Below are 16,028 nucleotides of genomic sequence, written 5' to 3'. Positions count from 1 at the left end.
CAAAAATTAAGCTGCTAGTTGCTCATATGGTTTCAGAAGGAATGTCCTCTCCTAAGGTAGTGAGACGAAAAAGATTTCAAGACAATCCTTTTAAGAGAAAAACCTTGGGAGAGTAAAAAAAAATAAAATAATATTTTGCTTCTCAGTGAGTTGCCATGTTGCACTGCAACTAAACTGATGATGTGTGACGTTACAGGATCTTAAACAACCCGCAGCTAAGGCCCAAGGGAGCTCAGGCCTCCTATTTCACAAGTCTTTGGAAGCAGTAAAATAATATCTGTTCGAAAGCACTACTTGAGAATTAATCAAATCTAAAACAAGGTAATTTACAATTATCATGGGTCTGGAAGTAGTTGACCTAGAGGCTGTGGTGCTATGCACAGAGCATTTGGGGTTTGAGTCTCAACTCTGTCCAACTAGACACTAAGTTCAGATTCCCCCCTTATCTCAGCACCCCAGGTTATTGCCCATCTATAAATTATAGGGGAGCAGTCCTAGGAATTTGCCTTTAACTTCCTTCTGTTTCAAGAACATGGGGCTTTTTAAAGACAATGTAAAAAAAAAAAAAAATACAACAGTTATGCAAATTGGTACTTAATTTACCTTTTCTCCTAGGGCAGGATCTGGCAGGGTCCAAGACATGGTTGGAACTGATAAAAAAGTTTTTTTTCTCCAAAGAAATTAGAATGGGATATTACTGTTTAAATCACATGAATTCAAAATGTACTCGTTTGTGTCCAATACAGAAACTCAAACCCAGTTTTTGCCCTCTAGCAGTTGAAGGGAGTGGTGGTGGTAGCTTACTCAAAATGAGTAAGAAAATAAATATACGTACTGACATTTTGACACTGTGAAAACATGTAGGCTGCCTTTTAAGTTTTTGACTCCTGATTTATTTTTCTTCCCCATCTTTCCATGGAGAAGAAGGGCAGTCAATGAACACTCAGATCTTCAGGTGTCTGTCTGGAGAGCTGGCCGTCTTCCAGAAATACAATTAGGTATGAAAGAAAAGTTCCATCCCTCACCCCTTTAGAGTAAACTTCTCCAGTCCTCTCACAGAAGGACGACCAAAGTTGGAGTGAGCAGTGTGGCTCTTGAATATCTTCACTGTTCTTTCCCGGGACTGTCCTATTCTGTTCGTGGCGTTAAGCTATGCAAGGAGCTGGATACAAAAAAGTATGAGACCCAGTTATTGTCCTCAAGGTGCCTGTCACTAATCCCAGCTCCTCTCCTCCGTACCTCAGCTTGCCCCAGACAAGCTCTTGAATAGAGTTGCCTCATGCTGTCCTCTGATGAGACCTTGGAGCCCTGGGGTCTAGCCTTAAGCCTTCTCACCTTGGACATCCTTCTGCTCTTTCCCACAGGGCCCATCCTGGTTGCCAAACACACAGAAACACTATAGGAATATTTGGGGGAGTGGACCGAAACGAGTCCCTGCGCTACCACTGGCCATCTTCTGGGGCCACTGGCCTCACTTGCTTGACTTTGTGAGAAGGAGTAGGGCCTCAGCCTGCCGTCTGTAACACAGAAAAATGTGAACTCCAAAGGAGTGCATGCATATAACCCCCTTCGCACCACGCCTGGCACTAAATACACGGGCAAGCATCGCGACTAAATGATGTTATCATCACTGTTTATGATGATACGGGCATAGAAAACCTGGGCTGTCCAGGCTGACAGCTCGCCTTTGAATCCCCTCACCTGGAATATCACCTTGAGAAAGTCTGAAAGCCTCAATTGCTTCATTTGTAAAATGAGGAGGATGTAGGACGCAATGCCTGGTGCGGGGGCGCGTGAGACTGCAGGCAGAGTTCAGCAGAGTGAGGATCAGTAAAGGCTGGCCGTCGCTGTTAAAACTGCGGGTGACGAGTGACGGCGAGCTGGGCGTCCGTGCCCCCGCCCCCCCCCCCCGAACCATGCCAACGAGTCTGGCGGTTTCAAGCATCCTTGTCCTTAACCAAATAAGCTCTGGGTCCCAGAGGCAGGAAGACTTCCTGGAAGAGGCGCGGGGATGGGGATGGGGGTGGGGGTGGGGATGCTCTGGGACCAGCTGGGAGTGGGAAAGGAGAGGCTGTACTGGACCCCGGGCTCCGCGCAAGGCCTGGGGGTCTGCCCCTCGGGCTGCCAGGTCCTGCTTCGGACCCGAGCTGGCCCAGCCGCTCCCGCGGGTAGGGAGCCCGGTCCGACCCCGCCCAGGCGGCGGCCGAGTCCCCTGGGCTGGGCGCTGCTGGCGGAGCCGACGGGGCGGAGAGGAGCGCGGCGGGAGGAGGAGTAGGAGGAGGGGGCTGGTCAAGGGAAGTGCGACGTGTCTGCGGAGCCTTTTTATACCTCCTTCCCGGGAGTCCGGCAGCAGTGCTGCCGCCGCCGCCAACGCCACCCGTGCGTCCTCCGTCTCCGCACCCAGGAACCGGGCTCCGAGTCCAGCGCGCCGGGCGCCGCCGCAGCCAGCATGTCGGGGGTCAAGAAGCCGAGGACGGTAGGCTTCGAGTCGCCCGCCTTCCTCTCCCCTCCAACCGGGTGTCGCCGAACCTCCCGGGGCACTGGGATCCCACCCTCCCCGGGAGGAGGCAGCCGCGGCGCGGAGGAGGAAGAGGAGGGCTGGGAGGAGGGAAGCTGGAGAGCACGCTCGGCCGGGATTCCCGGGGCAGCCCTCGCCGGCTGGCGCCCCGAGCCTCTAGGAACCTCCGCGCCGCGGAGTGGTCACGCCCCGGCTAGACCTCCGGAGCCTGCAGAGTAAGGTCCCAGTCACGAGGAAGGACCATAGCCGGGACGTGTCCTTTCTTCCCCAAGAGCTTCTCCAGACCGCCTTTTCTTCTGTATGATAGCGAGCGGGTGGAGGCCGAGCTGACCCGGCTTCTGCCAGGTCTGGCCTCTGGGTGCACGCCGGCGACGGTCATTGGAACTTTGTCCATTGACCCTTCTCGTCATGGACTCTAATGACGGACTTTCACGGAGGAAACTGCAATTATCTAGACTTACTGGAGGAAATTGCTTTTCTACACTGGCAGGATTTAACCCTTAGCTTAATTCAGCTCCCTGTTGGCTCTGGTGGCACCTCAAGTTCAGGCATGGGAGACTCCTCGCCTTGGAGTAAGATGAGGGGATTGTATTGAGGAGGCTCCGTTTTATCAAGAATTACCGGGACATCCTTTTGATGGGAAACAGAGGGCTTGTCAAAGACGAAAGTTCCTTTTCCACTTAGCAATAGGGACTTCTGTAAATTTCACATCCTTAAATATGGCAGCAGTAATCATAGTCTCAAGGAGCCTTGTAGACAGCGTTTGGACCACACCGAAGGTGGTCAGCAAGCCTTCTTAAGATCCCAGCCAGCAGTCTGACTGCTGGGCACTCATCTTTAACTACCACACTGCAAGCCTCAGGTGAAGGTGGGGGTAGCTCAATGGACTGACTTCTCTTAAATAGTTAAACTTGTGCTTGGCACATAGTAGGTGCTCACTAAATATCATTACTATAAGTAGTAATGTATCATTAATGTAATATATCAGTAATGTATAATTGTATCATTACTATTAGTATTATATAATGCTTATTACTGAAATATCTTTAAGGAGTATTTGTGGTGGGTTTGAGGAGAGATGGAAAATCAAGAATTGGGGAAGGAGAGTGAAGGGGCCATGCAGGGGCTAGAAGCATGGGCTTGAGCAGCAAGGGAAAGGGAGCTCTGTGGTTTCAGGGGACCACACTGGGCCAGCAAAGGAGGGTCCAGGAGGGAGGTGACATCCATGTGAAAAGGGAGAATGGTCAGGATCTATCTGCCTTTATAGGAATGATTTTTATTTTAAAGTGGGGAGACTCTCAGTATTGTAACATATTTTAAAATAGTGTCAAATGAAAATCACTTGCATTTTAGGCCTATTTAATTTGATTAATTTCTATAAAATTCTAAATGGTACCTCCTAAATGACAAGCTACTTGCTATTTAGTAGCCTTTTATGTCAGTGGAGTTTTAAAGCTTCCTCCCTGCTTGCATCAAGAATTCCTTCCCAGTTCTGCTGGGGGTGGGAGGGCTTTTACAAGCATTGGGAGAGAAGGGGCCCTGGTCTTTCCTCTTCATGCCTCTGGTTAGCAAGAACCCGTGAAGTGGAGGGTTTGAGAACAGGGCTTTACAAGCTGATAGTGGGAACTGCAGTGTCAAGTTTTCAGAGAGAATTTGAGGACTGGAGGGTTTGCGTTGTGTATTTACACATTTTGAGCCTTCTAGCTTTTGTTTTGGTGGTGTGTGTGGGGGGAGGTCTTTCTAGGATCAAATTAACACGTGATATAGCTAACAGGACTTGTGAACTTTGATTTCGAGAACACATTTATAATCCAGGCACCAGCACAAGTTCCCAAAAGGACCAGGTAGATACTATTGGGTAGAGCAAGCCAGCTATAAATGTATATGAATCTCTGAAGCTTTAAATGTTCATTCAAAATGTATTTTGAAATCTTGCAGGCCAAACACAAATCTGTCCACCTGTGTGACTTCTCAACTAATTAATTATTTGACAGGTGAATCTTGCTGATATAGGAGGCTATCTAAAAGTGAGGAAGCATTGCATTATTTTCTGCATTACCAGCAGAGGACACACTACAGTCACTGTAGTAACTTCAAATATTTGTTGAGTCCCTTCTGTGTGCCAGGCCGTATACTGGGGTGAATACATCTTTCCCAGGATTTTCTGTCACATTGATGAATATAGCCTTTCAATCCAGACCACTGTGAGAAGAGTAAGTACATAGTTTTGGTTTAAATAAGAGAAAGTAAGATTATTTTCTCACAAGCTCGAGAAAAAGAAAAAGAGACATGTTCTTCTATAAGGGAAGGTGGCACATCCCTTTTTTGGAAACCTAGGACACCTACGTGTTACATCCCTCCTTACCCCCCCCCCCCCTTGACTTACCTCCAACACTGGCCACCCCCACTCCCCTTACACACATAAACCTAGGAGAAGGAAGGAGGCAGACTGCCTTCAAAGGACTGGAAAGAAAGACGAAGTCCTGGTCCTTTCTTCTTGCATCATTTCCTGGATTAGCATTTTTCAAGGCTGACAGACAGTTACTATGTTCTGAAGACAGCCAATCTCAAAAGGTCAATACTAAGGTATTAAAATATTTTCCAGAGGATCAAACAAGCCAGTGGTTGGGAAGGAAGTGGAGGGGTATTGACAGCATAACACGCTTCATAAATGCATGGGATTGTCTTCAGGGGTCCTCAAACTTTTTAAACAGGGGGCCAGTTCACTGTCCCTCAGACCGTTGGAGGACCGGACTATAGTTTAAAAAAAAAACTATGAACAAATTCCTATGCGCACTGCGGGCCCGGGACGAGTTGGCTGCTAAGCAGGACAGGCAGCGGCACCCGGCAAGCTGGATAAATGTCCTTGGCGGGCCGCATGTGGCCCACGGGCCGTAGTTTGAGGATGCCTGGTAGCTAGTTGAAGATGCTGCCTAAGGCAAGACATGAATTTCATGATGAGTGACCATTGCAGCTTCTAGAGACCAGGTACTCAGCCACACTGTATTTCATTTCATCCCCAGAGTAGCCTTCATCCAGGAAACTGAGCCTCATCTTTTAGGGGAGGAGAAATGACTAAAGCAGGACAGGATTTGAATTCAGGTCTGTCCAACTTTGAGCACAGAAAGGTAGTAACAATGACTTACCCCTTACAATTGTTCTGAGGAGTAAATAACTCCTAAACAGTGTCTTGTACAGTTCCAGGCCAAGAGTAAGTAGCTATTTTTATTATTATTATGATGACACTGCTGTGGTCTGGCAAACAAGGAGAAGAAAGCACAAGTCATACCATTCTGAAGGCTCAGTAAATGACAACCACCAGAATATTTATATCCTATCTAATAAAAGAGTAATATGCAAATTGACCATACCTCTGCTACACCCATAAGCCACGCACACCAACCATTCAGGAGCGAGAATGCAAATTAACCCAACCAATATGGCTGTGGCCAAGGAGCGAGCAGGAGGCTTGGGTTTCCCCAGCAATGGAGGAAGCCAAGCTTCCTGCACACCCTGGCCAGTCCAGACCTCCGCTGAAGGCTACAAAGTTTCAATTGTAGAAGATAAGTAAATCCCAACAAAAATGGCTATGGGCACGGAGCGAGCAGGAGGCTTGGGTTTCCCTGGTGAAGAAGTTCCTGGCCTGCCCTGGCCTCTGCTGAAGGCTACAAAGTTTCAATTATAGAAGATAAATAAATCCCAGATACCAGGGCCTCCACTTGGGTCGCTGGGGGGCGTGGCCGGCCTGCAAACCACCACAGGCCCCTCGCCCAGGCTGCCCCATGCCCCAGGGGAACCCCCACCCTGATCCAGGGCACCCTTCAGGGAAAACCAGCCGGCCCCCACCCGTGCACCAGGCCCCTATCCTATCTAATGAAAGAGTAATATGCAGATTGACCATCACTCCAACACACAAGATGGCTGCCCCCATGTGGACACAATATGGCCGCCACAAGATGGCCAGCAGAGGAGGGCAGTTGGGAGGGATCAGGCCTGCAAGGGAGGGCAGTTGGGGGCGATCAAGCCAGCAGAGAAGGGCAGTTGGGGGGGACCCAGGCCTACAGGGGAGAGCAGTTGGAGGGGACCAGGCCTGCAGGGGAGGGCAGTTAGGGGCAATCAGGCTGGCAGGGGAGCAGTTAGGCATCAATCAGGCTGGCAGGGGAGTGGTTAGGGCAGGGGTGGGCAAACTTTTTGACTCGAGGGCCACAATGGGTTCTTAAACTGGACCGGAGGGCCGGAACAAAAGCATGGATGGAGTGTTTGTGTGAACTAATATAAATTCAAAGTAAAGGAGCGGAGGGGAGAGCAAGAGAACTGGATAGAACAGCCGGATCCGGCCCGCGGGCCGTAGTTTGCCTATGGCTGGGTTAGGGGGTGATCAGGCTGGCAGGCAGAAGCGGTTAGGGACAATCAGGAAGGCAGGCAGGTGAGCAGTTGGAAGCCAGCAGTCCTGGATTGTGAGAGGGATGTCCCAGATTGGAGAGGTGCAGGCTGGGCTGCGGGACACACCACCCCGTGCACAAATTTCCGGTCCTCTAGTAATATATAATAAGAACAAGCAAATGTTGAAGTGTGGAGGCTATTTAAATCCTTATTGTGAAAAGCTAGACAGGAGACAAAGGTTGATAATTAGTGTAAAAATGCACCAGAGTAACCCAAATATTAGCAAGAGTTTGCCAATCACCTTGACCAAGAAAGGCAATCTATGTATAAGTAAATTATGGACTAAATTCTTTCCACACTCCTGTGCCTTCAGCTGTTTCCAGATCTACCTTAAAATTAATGTCCAATTCACGCCTTTCTCTTAAGATTATCTGTTTGGACTTTTACTGGTAAAAATAGGTGTACTTAACTCTGAATTCAATGTCTCTGAGGTAGTTTTCCTTGTCTTTCATCACTTTTCTGCTTCTGCACGTGGCTTTGTGGTTTGCTTAGGGGATAATTAGGCTTAACTCGAACATGGAACCTTTAGGGACTGAAACTCTGGGAAAGGAATCAACTGTGTCAATCTCAGTCCTTGGAGATTACTGTGTATTTCAAAATCTATCACTAAATAATGGATACTCATGGGTCCTCGTGTTTGGAAGTCTTAGGAAAACACAGAAACGAACAGTAAGTAAACATAAATATAATGGCAGTTCCACTAACCTTTCATCACTGGGTGATTTGTTCATATGACAGCTGAAATGGCATATATGCCCAGCAACCTGGCATAGAGCCTGGCACAGAGTAAGTGCTCGATAAATATTAGTTGCATAAACAGCTACAGAATTCATTAGAGAATGAATTTGCTTTAGGATCTAGATTTTTCTTTGATCCCCGACCCCCACCCCTACCCCTGTTATCTGTCTGTTCTTGTGGGCTTGCTTATTTTTGCCTGGGTATTTGTCATTACCACTGAAAAATTACTCAGGGATTCTTCGAGGCTTAGGATGAATGGCCTCCCGCGCCCCCCCCTCCCCTTACATTTGCTTTTGTTTCTGCCAGGTGCCTGGTGGCATTACTAGTCTGGGACCACTTTAGCTCACTGCAAGTGTTTTAGACCACCCAGGTGACGTAAATTTGACTTGCGATGTTGCACACAAGGGCCAGCCCTCATGTGCAACATCTCGGGGACCCCACCTCCCTACGTATACTTTCATTGCCAAGGCATCTGCCCTTGCAGCCTCTCAGAGTGGGCCGTGGGTTTATTTTGGTTCACTCTTATTTGTAGGGAGTGACTCTTAGGACCCTCAGTGTAAGGAAGGCCTTTTTATTCACCCCACTTCGGGGGTTCAGGGCTCTGATTAGTTCCACCTCCCCCGTGAAGCTGTCAATCAGCTGGGATCCGCCCCTACCAGGATACAAGTGCCTCCCTGCTTGCTTACCTCTCAGGTTCCTGCTTTTCTGCAGCATTTGGCCTGGCAGTTTCTTGTTGTCTTGCCAGCTCTTGGATTTTTTTTTTTTTTTTTAAGACAGGAATACTTTATTCAAACCCCCCATCAGAGAAGTGGACAGATGGGGTCTGTAACAAAGCGTCGTGTTTTAAAGCATAGTAATTGTATGTGAAAGTGTACGCTGCTACATACAAATTAACTGATCAGACCATAACTTTTCAATGTTTAAAACAAATAAGCTTCCCTGTAAAAGCAGCACCGTTGTGGCATTTTAACTTTAGGACTCCTCTCCTCCTCCCTCAGCTTTTTGATGTTTTTCATGAGATTATTTTATATTTAAACCACAAATTTTTTATTTGTTTTTATGGAAGGATCGGTGTGTATAACCTAGACAGAAATCTCAGCCTCATCTTGATTCCTATGTACCATTCATGTTTCATGTTCTACCTAGATCATTCTTACTAAGGGGACACTTTAAGAACAGTAAACTTAAGCCGGATATATTTAATGTAATCCTTTTCCCCCTACAAAGTTGCCAAGGCCTGGGGTTCGGGATGCTCCCCGGGTCCCGGTGGCCTCTGCCTGTGCAGGGTCCTTGAGATGCTCATTGTCCTGCCTCCTCCTTAATGCTGGTGCAGTACAAGCACATTCCTGTCTGAAAGTCCCTTCCGCTTCCGCACCTCTCCTTGCTTCTTCCATGCTCTTTGGAGATTCCGAGGTCACGTGCTGCTCCTGTACAACTCTGGGGGGCCCAGTGAGGCTTGATACTTCCTCCATACTCCCAGCATCCTGCTGGAACTGTGCTGGGACTTAAGGGGCTCTGCGGGCTGTGAGAGTCTAATGCCTCCTCTCCCCTGGGGTCTATTTGAACTCAGAAGCACACCCAATGCCCTTGGCTTTCAGAGCCCCTAATGCTCTCTGGTCCCTCTCTACCCAAGCCCAGCCCCAGGTCTAGGGGCAATCCCTTTCTCAGACTCACACCGGTGTCTGAGCTCCCTTTGCTTCTCTTTGGATAAAGATTAAATAAAACTTTTCATGAAGGTTCATTGGTTGATCATAAGTACAGGGTTTATTAAAAATTTGGTTTTTATTTTCTTCTGCTTTTTTGATGACCAAATATATATTTTTAATTTAGAACAAATTGGTGCACAAGATGGAAATATTTTTTCTCTCTGCAAAAGACCCACTGTACTAAAACTTGAAATATAACTTGCCTTTGATAACACATGGTGTATAAAATGACTTCCATCAGTTGGCTGGTGTGACTTCCTTTAACATCTTATCAGCAACTCTTTCTGCATTTCAAACTTACTAGTGAAGTTGATTTTGCTACAAGTGGTACTGTGGAAACACGACTATAACATGAACATGACAAGCTCAGTTGAGCACCAAGTATTAAATTTTGGCAATAAAAGTAAGCTTTTATAAAACACATAAATATATCAAAAGCTGCATCATTAAATTTGATCATTTCTAGGTTAGGTTTATATTTGCTTTAAATATATAGTTAACATCTACTTTATATGTTTTGTTATGTAAAACATTCTTTTTTATCCATTACGTTTTTTTTAATTAAAGGTCTAATTGGCTTTATTGAATGATTCATAAATCAGGCAGTATCCCATCTATTAAATAGAAAGGTATTCTCCCACGAAGCTTCTACATCCACTCTAATTTTACTACAATTACTTTTTTCTTTTTAATTTATGCCCCATATGTGCTTTAAAAATCATTTGCAGACTTTACTGAGCAAGTCAAACTGCCTATAATAAAGTCTGAGGTTTCTTCCCATTACCTCATTCATCTCCACCTTTCCCCAATCATTACTTATGGATAATTCATGCCTTCTCAACTTCTAGCAGAATCAGCAATTCAAAACATTGGTGATGATTTTTATTTGCATTTTTTTTTTTTTTTTTTACTGCTAAAATCCTGAATTAACTTTTTGGTCCTCTGGTGGTGGTCCCATTGTGTATTACTTTGTTTTCCTAAAGTCTCTAAAATCCTTTCCCTTTTTAGTTTTTGTCAAGTCTCACTTATGTGTTTGTTCACTTCATCTACTCAACATATATTTATTGAATAGCCCAACCAGGAACTGTGTTTGCCATAATTAACTATAGCTACTAAAGCCTTATATTCTTTAATTATAGTTTTTTAGTCCTTTCAAACTCTGTCTTTAAATCTGTTCTAAACACAGCATTTACTCTTTCTAATTGCACCACCCTACCCAAAACCTTGATATTCTTTCAGCTTTCTGCCCAGTCAGTCTTACAGTGGCCTTGGGCCCAAAGCAATAAAATTCCCAACTGACATTTTACATATTTTTAAGCTACTAAGTTAAAATGTTAAATTATTTACTTTTTATTTAGGCTGCTTCCTCTTTAAAATGTATTTTTATCATTTAATTTCTGGAAGGAAAACTAAGAACTCATCTTCAAGCTCTTTATATTACAATTGATACACAGCATTTAAGAGCTTTGCTAAAGCTCATGGCCATCTTTCTGGCTAGCTAGTTTTTGATGCTTCCACTAAGCCAGAGGTCCATCACCTAACTGCTCTCCCTGCACTTTTCTCTTTACCACATGCCCATTTTCTACTACAGCTTTGTTTCCTTTTTTTTTTTTTTAAACTGGGAAATATTTCCCCTCCACTAAAAACAAAAACTAAAAGCTAAACAAACCCCACTTCCAGGTTGGTTATCAGTGGTTTAACTTCAGCATTTTGTTTAGACATTCTGGAGATAGAATATATAGACCAAAGAAGAGTGTTTAGAAAATGCAACTTTACTATTTTGAAATATTTTGTGATTGGCTAACCTGTTTCTCTTTAGAAAATTCAACCCTCACCCCCAACCTTGCTTATTCTTCCTTAAGCCTTCTCAAACGGTTTAATCATTTTATTAAATAAATAATTTTTTTTTTTATAAAGCCCTGCTGGTGTGGCTTAGTGGTTGAGCATCAACCTATGAACCAGGAGGTCACGGTTGGATTCCTGGTCAGGGCACATACCTGGGTTGCGGGCTCGATCCCCAGTAGGAGGTGTGCAGGAAGCAACTGATCAATGATCCTCTCTCATCATTGATGTTTCTACCTTTCTCTCCCTATCTCCTCCACTCTGAAACCAATAAAAATATATATTTTTAAAAAGATGCCAGTGATTGCAGAGTGTGCAATACAGATAAAACTATACTAGGCGAAAGTTAACCAAGTTAGTTACACACTAAAGCCTCTCAGTCCCTGCTGTAGGTCTGAGAATTTCCAGCTTACCTCTAAATCCATCCATTCCCATTGTTTCCAAAGTGCATGAAGTGCCATCATGTCAATTACAATAACTATGTGGTCCTGCCAGGTGAGTCTGCACTACATTGCTGAGACCCAATAGAGAGTCTTTTCCTAAATTACATGAGTAATTACTATTCCTGGCCCATTGAGTCACTAATACAACATTTTAAGTAGTTACTAAAAAATAAAAATAAAAATTTATATTCTTCCATTGTGTTTAAGTTAGCCATAGAATAAGAAGACATCTAATCAAACTTATACATTAATATCCCACCTATGGGATTTGCGTATTTATCAGGAGTTTTCCTTTTTAAGGTATATTTTGTGAGAATATTCCTACTCTGTTGTGACTTGTTCATGACCAGCACTGAACACTTCTTACGTGGCAGGCGCTGTTGCCGGGGTTTCCTGTGCAGTCACTCAGGCAGTCCTCCCCCATCTCATGAAGCAAATTTGTGAACTCAGAAGGGAACTCATTTAACTGAAATGAAGCTAAAATCTTATCAGCTTCTCTGTGGTTGTAAGTTGTTCATTTCATAGAGGAAATGAGACTTAATGCCAAGTAGCAAACACAGCTGGCTTAGGTAAAAACTAAAGTATTACTGCTTCATTTGTAAAATATTTTGGCAGCTGCCTACTGCTAATATATCTCAAGATGATAATAATGAATTCTATTTAGAGACATTCCCCAGCGCTTTTTAAAAAAGAGTAAATGGTATGTATATACACTAGCAAATGCATGTTACCCTCACCATCACACACATTTCATTCCTTATGGTGACATAAAGTATGTAATTGGAAAATAAATTTTCTTTGTTCTCAGACGCAACAAGTATGGTTAATAGTTTTTATTGCTTAGCCTTACAACTGTGTCAGGATTCTGCAGCATAATTGGAATGATTTGTTTCCACTAAAGCTGCTAATACTTGAGCCAAGTTTTAACTGTGATTTGTAGATGATAAAAGGAAACCAGGCCACCAATGTATTTTTCTCACAATAAAAATTTGACCCAACTGGAGATCAAGGCTGAAGGATGTCAGCAACCAGATAATGCCTCCCTTTCACTGGGGACCAGTGAGGAGTGCCTGTAAATTGTGAGGTTGTAAAAGGCACCTTCCATGGTGTTTAGAAAAAGCATCTTGGGGAGTTGTCTTATTCTACCAATGTAGGTCAGGAAGTCCACGTTTTCAGCAGTCCTGGGCCATCGCCTCAAGGTTAGGCACCTCGAAGGCCTGGGTTCTGATTCTGAGGAGACCACTGTGTAAGGGGCTAGAGCCCAAGCTCACATGGAGGAGCCTCGTGTTGGCTGGGTGTAATTGTCGGACATGAGGTGGAAGTCCTTTGCTGGGGAGGGGTTACATTATTTGAATGAAGAGAGGAGTGTGACCGTATATAAATTAAATCACAGAATCTTGCCCAACCTACGTGGCTAATGGCTGAGTGTTGACCTGTGAACCAGGAGGTCATGGTTCAGTTCCTGTTCAGGGCATATGCCCAGGTTGTGGGCTCCATCCTCAGTAGGAGGCATGCAGGAGGCAGCCCATCAATTATTCTCTCATCATTGATGTTTCTGTCTCTGTCTCCCTCTCCCTTCCTCTCTGAAATCAATTAAAAAATAAATTAAATCAAGAATCCATGTCTTGCCCTAACCAGTTTGGCTCAGTGGATAGAGCATCAGCCTGTGGACTCAAGGGTCCCAGGTTCGATTCTAGTCAAGGGCATGTACCTTGGTTGTGGGCACATCCCCAGTAGGGGGTGTGCAGGAGGCAGCTGGTCAATGTTTCTCTCTCATCGATGTTTCTAACTCTCTATCCCTCTCCCTTCCTCTCTGTAAAAAATCAATAAAATATATTTAAAAAAAAAAAAAGAATCCATGTCTTCACAGTGCAAGACACCTCGGAAACAAAATAATGTCAAAATAATGTCAAATGTCTCAGCACAGACAACAAGAATATGTTGTCTAGCCACATTTATTGAATGGAAAAACCTGGGTCATCATCAATACCTGGTTTCTTCCATTTTCTTCTCAGTGTTGAGGCTTTTATTTACTAAGTCTTTTCTTAAAAAGATTTTTAAAATAATTTTTGAGAGAGAAACATTGATGTGAAATCAAAACATCAATCAGCTGCCTCCTACCAGGGATGTGCCCTGACTGGGAATGGAACCAGCAACCTTTTGGTGCATGGGACAACGCCCAACCAACTGAACCCCAGTGGCCAGAGCTAATAAGCCTTTTAAATATCACACAATATTAGTTCTTGGTGACATTATAAGTCTGCCGTGGCTTTCAGAAAGGTACCTTGTTGACCCTACTGGGTTCCCCAAGGGAAAGGAGCAAGCATGTATTCCAGGACTTTCCCTACAGTGTCTAACCCCATCCTATGAAGTAGTTGATGTTCTTATCCCCATGTTATAGTTGAGAACTGGAAGGCTTATTGAGGTTAAAGGACACCTTAGGACGCCACCGTTAGTGGTAGAGTTGGAAGTGACTGCCTCCTAAGTCTGAATGCCAGGTTTTCAATGATTCTTCTTTTCCTTCCATGCATGTAACAGATAATAATTGTTATGAAGACGGTCAGAGTAAAGAGTATTCTGATCACTTCAATATACATTTAAATTTAATTTTAGTGGTTGCAGATTAACACAGTGACGAATCAAAAAGGATGCTGTTGCTTTGAAAGGAATTTTCCTCAGCGGCTTTTTGGAATGTTGTATAATCTTTAGAAGATGTGGATTTTAGCAAATGCCGTGAAAAGGCAATAAATGTTAGTTTGGATGAGGCTCTGTGGCCAGTTTAAGGAACAGTAGTGTTTGGAATCGAACCCAACATTTCACCTTAATAATACAAAGCTTCAGTGTTCTCGTGGGTGAATGCATACACTCAAGAATAAGTGTCCTTAGAAATAATTGCAGTGACTTACATGTAACTCTAGACCTTGCCTTGTTCATTATGCAAGCGCTGCACAGTCGGGCATTCATGAGTTACAAGTTCCCAAAGCCCCACAAGCTACAGGCCTGTTCTCTGGATGGACTAGAGGTTTCATTGGCATTTCCACAGGTCAGCACAGAATCTTAATCTTTCATGGTTCAAGAGGCCTGTGTCACATACAGCCTCGTTTGTAGAACGAGTTGCAAATGTGTAAGAAAATACACAGAAGTAACAAAATACAGCCTTCAATGGACCACTTACAGGGCTACATTCAGAAGGGTGGCTGAGACCCAAGTTGAACACTGGAATAGTGTGGTTTAGAGCATCTTCTGCATGTAGTTAACACACTTCTAGGAGACTCGATTTGATATGGGTGGTGTGTCCTTGAGGGTAATGGCCACCTCCCTGAATTATAGTGGGATTCCTCTGGGCATGCACATTCCCTTTATCTCATCATGCTCATCAAAGCTTATTGAGAAATTCTTCTTAACTATCTTATCAGCTCTCCAGTATGGGTAGTTATAAGTATTACAACTCATAGACAAGGACACTAACATAGAGAGATGAGGTAAAATTTCTAGGGCCTTCTTGTGAGCTAATATAATTGTAGAGGCAACCCCAAGTTGGCCCATTTCAGTGGCCTAATACTTCGTGTTGTCTCAGGCAGAAACTCAAGGACATCTGAATGATGTTTGGAATGAAGGGTTTCTTTCTGGGGTTATACCAAGTTAACTGTGTGCTGCAAAATACAGTTAACTTTTCATTGGGAGTTCTAGAACTATAAATGCTATAACCTATGACTTAAGTGATTCAGCTAATTATACATATTTTTCTATGCTTCTAAAAATGAACACTTGAGCTTTGATATAGAAAAGGCTGTACTTTCAAATCTTTCTTTTTGTGGATGTACATTTATTTTAGTGAGGAGACTGGGAACTAAACTAATTCCTTGCTGCTAATTCATCCTGATTAACTTCTTATTTCCATGGAACAAAAGATTCTGAAGCCATGTCAGTCTTCATGATCTCATCCTGGTTGGCTTTGTGTATAGTAGCATAAAAAATGTAGAAGTAGGCCCTGGCTGGTGTGGCTCAGTTGGTTGAAGCCTGATCCCGTACACTGAAAGGTTGTGAGTTCTATCCCAGGTCGGGGAGAGTGTGGGAGGCAACCTATCCATGTTTCACTCTCACATCCATATTTCTCTCTCTCCCTCTCTTCTTTCCTCTCTCTAAAATCAATAAAAGCTATCCTTGGGGATTTTTAAAAAGTTTCTCTTTTTAAAAAATGTAGAAATAGTCATTACCTTAAAAAGTTGATATAGACAGAGCTTGATATCAACAATATCTGTGCTCTTTATTACAACAAAATTAAGGTAGTCATTATAACTGTCTACCTAAGTAGCTAGATCTTATTGTTCAATACAT

At 44.1% G+C, this 16,028-nt stretch overlaps 1 protein-coding gene across 1 annotated transcript in view; it reads left to right on the top strand.

Moving 5' to 3' along the window:
* Positions 1-2,232: 2,232 nt before the first annotated feature.
* Positions 2,233-16,028, top strand: part of PAPSS2 (3'-phosphoadenosine 5'-phosphosulfate synthase 2) — a 75,053-nt gene continuing 61,257 nt past the window's right edge. Inside the window, exon 1 of the mRNA XM_080688668.1 lies at positions 2,233-2,476. Within this exon, the coding sequence (XP_080544794.1) occupies positions 2,450-2,476 (27 nt within the window). The 5' untranslated portion in view covers positions 2,233-2,449. The remainder of the gene's footprint in view (positions 2,477-16,028) is intronic.

The sequence above is a fragment of the Plecotus auritus genome (genome assembly GCF_963455305.1).
Source record: "Plecotus auritus genome assembly, chromosome: 9".
Classification (NCBI taxonomy): Eukaryota; Metazoa; Chordata; class Mammalia; order Chiroptera; family Vespertilionidae; genus Plecotus; species Plecotus auritus.
This window is presented reverse-complemented; position numbering and strand designations above follow the sequence as displayed.